Raw genomic sequence first — 8,814 nt, 5'->3', positions numbered from 1 at the left:
TAAAAGTATCTGTCTTATATGCTTATTGTGGAGATTAAATAAGTTCATAAGTGTGTAGTGTTTGTTAGACACCTAGCATGTAGAAAGCGTGCAGTAACAACTGGTTAAGGCTTTTTTTTTAAAGATTTATTTATTTATTTATTTATTTATTTATTTATTTATTTATTTATGAGAGAGAGGAGAGAAAAGTCTCAAGCAGACTCCCTGTTTAGTGCAGAGCCCAATGTAGGGCTTGATCCCATAACCATAAAATCATGACCTGAGCTGAAATCAAGAGTTGGATGCTGAACCGAAGGAGCCACCTAGATGCCCCTCGTTAAGACTATTTTTAAAAATGATGTGCCAGGGGCACTTGAGTGGCTCAGCCAGTTGAGCATCTGACTTTTGATTTCAGCTTAGTTCATGATCTCAGGGTTGTGAGATTAAGACCCATGTTGGAAAAAAATAAAAAAATAAAAAATAAAAATAAAAATAAAAATAAAAAAAGACCCATGTTGGGCTCTGTGCTGGGTGTGGAGCTTCTTGGGATTCTCTCTCTCTCTCTCAAAAAAAAAAAAAAAAAAAAAAAAAAAGATGGGCCAGGCATCAGGCTCTTTTTTTAATGAGATGATGAATGAAATGGACACTGAAAGTTTCAATTTGGACTGAGTTACACTGTTTAGGTGTAAATCAGGTTCCACTCTTTACTATTTTAATTCACTGAGCACTTCCAAGATGAGTGAAGTACAATGAATGACAAAAATAATTACGTGGACTAAGATCAACATTTAAACTACATTTTAATAGCAGTTTGGTTTTCACAAAATGAATCGAACCATTTTTGCTTTGAGAGCATTATGCAAATGACTCCAGGTGGTTCTAAAACTAAACCTTACTCTACGATTTTTGAGATGTTTTAGATATTTAAAATAAAAGCTATTTTAAATCAAGAAAATGTTCCAAGAAACATATTTTAGATGGAATGGTTGGAAGGTTCAAACACCTTTTCTTGTGGCACCAGGATCATCCATACAGGATCTAGCTTGAAGTTGCTCCCTTTTGATGCAGGGAAATATGTTCGAAAAACAGGAGGCGTCTTGTGACAGCAGTGCCCATACGTGTGTCAGTCTTCAAAACAGTGTTGTCAACCATTCCTAACAGAAGTAGGGAGGGGAAAAAAAAATGCAAACAGAGCTTTGGAATCTTTCAAAATTGACTTACAACCCCAAACAGGATGTACTAGAGGATCAGTTTCACTCCCACAGGAAATAACCTCCTGGTCATTATTGCTGAGGCTGAGGAAGGACGCTGGGTGGGGGAATGTGAGTCACTTAGCATTCACAAAGTGGTGGTGGCCGGATTTAAACTGCCAGTCAGAGTCTGAGAAACCCCCTGGGTTCTGCTGAAAGAGACAGGGGTAGTTCATGGACTGGGTCTCAGCACTGACTGTTCCCACTCCTTTTCACCGCACTGGGATGGCTGAGTATAAAGAGGGGCAGAAAGGAACAGACAACTTCGAGACAATTTATATTTGAATAAGGCGTAGGAATTTTACAATTATATTCTTCATTACAAGAGCAATAAAACAACATGAGAGGTGAACACACCACACTTGTCCCTTCTTTTACCTTTCTAACACCTGAATGAATCATTTGAGTTTATCTTTTTCGGTCTCTCTCTCTCTTTTTTTTTTTTTTTTTAAGATTTTATTTATTTGAGAGAGAGAGAGAGAGAGAACATGAGCTAGAGAGCATGGGAGAGGGGAGGGGTAGAGAGAGAAGGAGGCAGGCTCCCTACTAAGCAGGTAGTTGGACATGGGGCTTGATCCCAGTACCCTGGGATCATGACCTTAGTCAAAGGCAGAAGTTTAACTCACTGAGTCATCCAGGTGCTCATGACCTCTTTTCATGTTAAGAAAATTGTATGTGCAGTTTTGCCTTTCTTTTTATATTTTACATTGGACTATACAACCAATTGTTTTAATGGTTGTATGGTATTTCCTCTAACAGATGGTCTGTAGTGAAATTATAAACTTTCTTACTATTGGACACTTGGACTCATTTTAATTTTTTGCCATTAAAAATAGTGGTGCACTGGATAGTTTGTACAGATGTCTACTTTATCACTTTGGATTACTCTTTTTGGATTGGTTTCCAGAAGCAAATTCATGGAATCAAAGTAGATGAGCATTTTTATGACTTTTGTTTCAAATTCCTTTTGCTCATCCAGCAGCAAAATATACGAAAACAAGTATCACTCTAGTTTCATCTATTTCAAAGGGAGTAGATGTTACCGTGGAATAAAAATTGTTAATTTTAAGGAGCTTATGTTAATACTTCATTGTTGTTTAATTTGGCACTTTTCTTTTCCCCATATTCTGGGTATTGTCTTTTTCCTGAATTGGCTGTTCTTAAATTTGCCTACTGGAGTCATGGAGTTTTCCTTATCATTTTGTATACATTTTTTCCCATGTGAAGATATTGGTCGTATTACAAGTAATTCTTATAAACACTTATTCATAGTGTATTGTTACCCTTTAAATCTATTTTTAAATATGATCATTGTCATAGGAAGTAGCACGCAAGAGTTAACATTTTAAATCATTTTAACATTTTTAAAACATTTTAAAAACATTTTAAAACAGTATAAAGACTTACTGGACGATTATCTTTTAGTTCAGTGGTAGCTTTATGTAACCTAGAGTCATAAAACACACACACCCCCACATCCACATCCACACCCACACGCACTTCCCCGTTGACTCTACATTTTGAGCAACCAACAGCCAGACTGGTCTACTCATTGTTTCCCAAAATCTTGCTCTTTTGTGTTCCCTATTCCAAACATCCTCTTCCCTCCTCCATAAAGGCTTTGTTTATGTTCAACAGCAGTTGTTTCAGTTTTGAATTCCTGTAGCTTCAGTTGGCACTATCCATTGTGTATCTCGTATTGCTATTTAACTGCCCTCTGATCTGTTTTACCTCCTTAACTAGAACAGAAACTCTTGACAATTGAAGTAATTGCTTATTACCTATTTATATCTTTATTACTTGTTTATATCTTGCACAGTACATGGCGGCCTGAAAAATGACCATGCTGCATGTGAGATTAAGTAGCAAAATATATAGAGGAAACCGTGAGTCTATAAGGCTTTCAGAAATCTAGATAAAGGAATATTATTTTAGAGTTAATTTTCCAAAGTGGAATTTAGAAATAGCGTCTTTAGAAGAATCAGCTGTTAGTGGTGAGTGATCATTTTGCAAGTAATAAATAGTGGTACGTGGTATCCTTCACACTGTCACACAAAAGGGCACATGCAATTCTGGCTTCAGCCTGTATCTCCAGGGACAGTTGTGATCCAGATCATGTTGAGCAAACTAAGGCAGCTTACCAGATTTTCATTTAGTTTTATTCTAGGTAACGGTATAGAAGTCCATTTCCTCCTTGATACTATCAAGTAACCCACTAGGCTGTTGAATCTAGAAATTGAGACAGGAGATAGGAGTCAAATTTGCAGACTATTAATAAAGGTTAGATTTATAAAGTAGGGCAGATATATGAATCTGGTCTATGGAGCAGGGGACTGAGGACCAGGGCTTCTGGCAATGGCAGTGCTATATGCTCCATTCTGGGGATCAGAACAGTTTGTAAGGAGCTGCTGGATGTTGTCATGGGCCTTTTTACTATGTGATGGTAAAGCCACAGTTCTGGTGGGGGAGGCAGTATGAGGAGGGGTTGGGAGAGCATGAAGGGAGCTGGCCCAGAAACAGAGGCAGGATCTAACATCAAGGACAAAAAACATTTACTAAATAAAACAATTTGACAATTGCCTTTATAAGACTCACTAGCTGTTGTTTCTACCATTTAAAGAATTATCTCTCACTTCCACACTACTTTCTCTATATTAACAACCTCATGCAATCAGGTGTTTTTTTAATTATGAAAAAGCAGCACTTCGGGGAAATAGGTAGAGGGAGAGCATTAGCTTCCCTGCATCCTCATTCTCCAAAATAAGCTATTATGCTGAATCCTACAAGCTTGGCAGCCAGCCCAGGCTAAGGAGAAAGATAAACTACTCTAGAAGACTCTAGGAGCCATCTAATATTTTATCTTAAGTGTTTTCCTCATCTTCTTCCTTTTTTAAAATTGTAAGTTCCCTTTGCTACTTCCTAGTCTTCAGCAGCAACCGTGTTTGGGAGATTTAGAGGAGGGACCTGTATCCATATTTTTTAGAAAATTAGTATCTGGAGAGCACAAGAAGTTTGGAGAAGTAGTTTTCAGTGTGATTAAGGGGTTAGCAGAGAAAAATAGAAATTATTTGTTTGGATTGCTTGTTATTTGCCAAACACTATGCAGCATACTTTCCATTTCTTTAATCTGCACAGCAGCACTGTACGAAGTACATATGGTCACTGTCTCTGTTTTATAGATGCTGAAAGTGATGCTTAAACAGGTTAAGAAATCTGTCCAAGGTGACGTGGCTAAGAAGCGATGGAACCAGGGAGCAAACCTGGAGTCTCATGCCAGAGCCCATACTCCCAGCCCCTATGTTATTGGGTCAGTAGTTCCAGGCAACCAGCAGCCACTAGGGAAGGTTTGAAGAATAGCTTCCCCAGAAAGACTCCAAAATATTTAGGGAGGGTGTGAACTTCTTGCTTTCATGCTGGACGGGAACTGTGTATTTTAAAAAAGTGTTGGCCTCTTGAAGACCGGACAGACATGAGAAAAACACCTTCAACTTCCACCACAGAACATACATTCTTTCACTCAACGTATGCTTGTGAGGAGAGGTTCAGGGGGAGAAGGCACATGTGTCTCCAAGTTTTATGCCTAGGGCTAATGGAGCAAATGGACTTGATGTAAAATATATTTTTAACAACCAAATACACAATTTTCTGGTTTGTGTATTTGTAGCAGATCTCTCTCAGAGTCTGGGGATTATAATCAGCATCTCCTAGAATAATGCAACCAGTTTGGCACCAAGTAGAATTAAAAACATATTCCCTACGTCATCTGGAATTCCCCAGGATTCAGTCTACAGGCAAGCTGGCGTAGATGTTGTGAGGTGCTGCCACTGTATTTCTCTGTGGCCCACTTTCATTTCCAGCGCCCTACAGTGTTTCATAACTTGGGATCTTGCTGCAAAGTTGGCCTAGGGTTTTGAAGAGCCCAAGATCCCTAAGTGACCTATCCAAGTTCATAGTGGTGTGAAATTAACCAATGTTTATGGGATTTTCTGGATAACTTTGGTGAGCTTGGGGCAGATTAGATTAGCACCTTCACTATGGAGCTCCTGTTTTGTGACAGGTATTGTGGTTAGTTGAGCAAACTGCCTTCAAGTTGGAAGATCCCAGATGGATAGTTGACGTGGCCATGAAGTCTTCAGACCAGTCAAAATTTTAGCCCAAGGCAGAGAAGTGGTAGCAGCTCACATACATGAGAACCCTAGCTACTCCAATAGTGTGTGGTGGCTAATGTGATTTAAAACAAATATTCTGGGATCTTCTGAACTTTGCTTTTCTTTATCATTTATCTAATATTTACTTAAAAATATAAATTCAATTTCCACTGTACCCTGGACTAAGAAATTGACAAACTGATTAGCAGGTAAACTCTTTCAGATTAAGAAAAATACATTGACAATTTCCATAAATACCAGACTTTCTTTTCTCCAAAATAAAACTTTTAAAAAACTGCTTTAAATTTACCTCAATATTGGTCTCAAATTGAAGGCCTTCTTTATACAGTCTGGTTGTAGCTGGCTCAAGAAAGACTGTGTTAGTATAAACAATGGAACAAACGACCATTCCTATCAGTTCACCTATCACATTAGACCAGATTCAAATCATTCACACCTGGGCCTGTGATCTGAAATTGGTGGTAATCTCAATTGGTGGGAAGAAGGGTCACATTAAAAAAAAAGGCTTAAAAAGCCTTTTATTATAAGGATTATGTAAAAAATGTGCAGGAATTTTGGAAAGAGAGAAAAAATAATCTATTCTCCCATAATCCCAAATACATTTATGTTAAGCCATGTTGAGAATGAATGCCAGGCCCATGGGTAATTGGAACAGACAGTGTAACAGTATTTTCATTATTACTGTTGTATAAAATATTTTAATTGGGGAAGAACTAAAAATACCCTCATTGGGGTATCTGGGTGGCTCAGTTAACTAAGTTTTCAAATTGTGGTTTTGGCTCAGGTCATGATCTCAAGGTCATGAGATCGTACCCTGAGTTGGGCTCCACGCTCAGCTGGGAGTCTGCTTGAGATTCTCTCTTCTTCTCCCCCAACCCCTCTCTCCATACCACTCTGGCTCTCTTTCTAAAATAAATAAATAAAATTTTTTAAAAATAAAAATTTACTCATTAACCTTTTCCCATAGTATTTTGGTAATTATGCATATTTATCCTTATAGATGAAAAATAGAGTGAACATGGATCTTCTCAGTCTGAATTCACACATCAGATATCAAATACGGCAATTAAAATGATTTCTGAATACTCTAGGTAGAATGCATTCAGTAGTTTCCAAATACATATATGGCTATTTTATAAATGGAAAGTTCTCAATTACTCAAAGAAATCTAACTTACATGTTGGAAGAGATGGTTTACGTGAAGGTACATATTTTCTAGTGTTCCATCTGAAGTTTTTCAGATCAACCGAAGTTTGAACAATCATTACCTTTGTAAAATCTTCAGTGCCTTGTACCTGATGTTCAATAGAATTTAAGTTAATTCCTGAGTACTTACCATACAATTACGTGTTTCTCTGGTAAGCTACTATCTCAGGACCTCTCTAAATATCTGGGATGAAAGGTAAACATGTCTATATCAGATATGTTGTTTTCGATATGCTTTGAATCACATGAGTACCCAGATCTACAATAGACAGGGCTGTCTGCCTGAGAAAGTAGACAGAGTTGCGTAGGTTTTAGGCTGCCTTGAGAACCTCTTGCTTGGCCATCTAAATTCCCAATCAGCACCCACAGCAGAGCTCTGTTATTATGTATTCAAGAATAGAAGTACGCAGCACCATAGTTAAGAGTAATGTCTCACTTCCTCCCAGTGGGTGTATCACATTGGTGCTGGAGGCATCCACTCAGAAATTTTTTCTTGTGATCCTTTCCCACCTTAGGATTCCTCTTACCCCCACCTCACGTTCTTCTTGTGTCCCAAATCTACCTCGTAAATACTTCTATCATAGCTGTACACGTTTCATTAATATGTTTACATATTTTTCTTTTCACTTGGTTGAGAGATTGTATGAGGGCAAGTTGCAAATCTCACTTGTCTTGGTCACTCTAGCATCTAGCACTGTTGCTGCCATATATTAATTACTTAAAAAATATATGTCTAATTCGATCAACTCTAGGTCCCTCTTTCAATGTACTTTCTGTAGCTGTATTTTGTATGTCACCTGATTTCTCCTGCCATGTGCCTCCCTTTTTCTACCCCAACACACACACGTACACACACAGGGTTTGCATTCTTTCCTTCTTCATACGCAGAGCTTCTCATTTTGAGGGCCAGGAAAACTCAGTAGCCTAAATGTGGGAAGTATCTTTCAAAGTATCTGAGCAAATACCTCTGTTGCTCAGTTCAGCATGGGTTTGGCAGAAATTCTCCAGAGTACTGTTAAGACAGTCCAGAGAAAGTGGTCTTTCTGCAATGTTGTATATGAACTTACTAGACCCCCTTTTTCTATTTACAGCTGCACCAAAATCTAACTATGGCCAAAATGTACAGCTCGGCCTGCCTCATCGACATTGAATAGGAATATGTTGGTGTTTGGGCTACCCAGTGTCAAGGCAATCTGTGAACTGGGTGTGTGTGGTGTTTGTGCTTATGGAGTGGTAGGGGAAAGGCGGGAGATGGGAAGGTGGAAAGTGACAATTTTTCTAATGTTCATACATTGTCAGACATATGGCGGATTGACTGGAAGGTATGAATCAACATTTCTTTACCTGATAGCATGTTATAGGAATTAAAGAAGGTGCCTTATAAGCTTTCCGTAACTGACAATCTTCTACAGCTCCATGGATGAGGATGACATAAATCACAGTTTCATCATAGATACCAGTTTTGATGTTCTTTGGTATATCTTTTACAGACACATTACAGAGTTTTAATTGCATCTTGTAGTTCCAATCCTACAAGGAAAGCACAATTTCGTAGTCTACTGTTGATAAAATTTAATATAAATTCCTAAATAGTTCATTAATAACCATATTTTAATACAATTCCATTCAGAGCAAAGAATGAGCTTATATAAACACCTCTTACCTCATAAGATAGATGTTCCCTGATTTTTTTGGCAGTAATAGAAAGTCCAAGTTTTAGCCACATTTTATATTCAATGTGAGGACTACATTGTTCAAAAGCTTCATACAAGTAATTTTTAGGAATAAAACATGTCTGAAAAAAGGAAAATCTAAATTTAATATCTCATTCTGCATACCCATAGTCTAAGGAGATAAGGTTTTTCTCATTTACATTAAAGCTAAGAATTTAAATTATTTAAGATTCATGTTGTTGCCTGGAGACTTACTAAAATGTGTATAGTAATAAATATTTGTGTGATCTTATCATAAATTGTTAAAAGGCCACATGCTCCAATGAGATGTTATTATTCTTACAGATTCTAAAAAAGTAGAAAACAAGGTATCGAAAATCATTTAAACTTTTAAACTAAAGATATAAATATTTCTTTTTTTAAAGATATGAATATTTCTAAAAATACATTATTTTGGGGTGCCTGGATGGCTCAGGTGTTTAAGTGTCTGCCTTCAGCTCAGGTCATGATTCCAGGGTCCTGGGATTGAGCCCAGCT

At 37.6% G+C, this 8,814-nt stretch overlaps 1 protein-coding gene across 1 annotated transcript in view; it reads right to left on the bottom strand.

The window, feature by feature from the left end:
• Window positions 1–762: 762 nt before the first annotated feature.
• The window catches only part of SLC9C1 (solute carrier family 9 member C1), an 81,594-nt gene continuing 73,542 nt past the window's right edge, over window positions 763–8,814 (bottom strand). Inside the window, 6 exon segments of the mRNA XM_077884432.1 lie at window positions 763–1,133; window positions 3,371–3,458; window positions 5,688–5,737; window positions 6,576–6,693; window positions 7,949–8,134; window positions 8,268–8,399. Coding sequence (XP_077740558.1) covers window positions 3,393–3,458; window positions 5,688–5,737; window positions 6,576–6,693; window positions 7,949–8,134; window positions 8,268–8,399 — 552 coding nt within the window. The 3' untranslated portion in view covers window positions 763–1,133; window positions 3,371–3,392.

Source organism: Canis aureus, chromosome 35 (assembly GCF_053574225.1).
Source record: "Canis aureus isolate CA01 chromosome 35, VMU_Caureus_v.1.0, whole genome shotgun sequence".
In the NCBI taxonomy this organism is placed as follows: domain Eukaryota; kingdom Metazoa; phylum Chordata; class Mammalia; order Carnivora; family Canidae; genus Canis; species Canis aureus.
The sequence above is the reverse complement of the archived record's forward strand: the minus strand, read 5'-3'. Positions and strand labels throughout refer to the sequence as shown.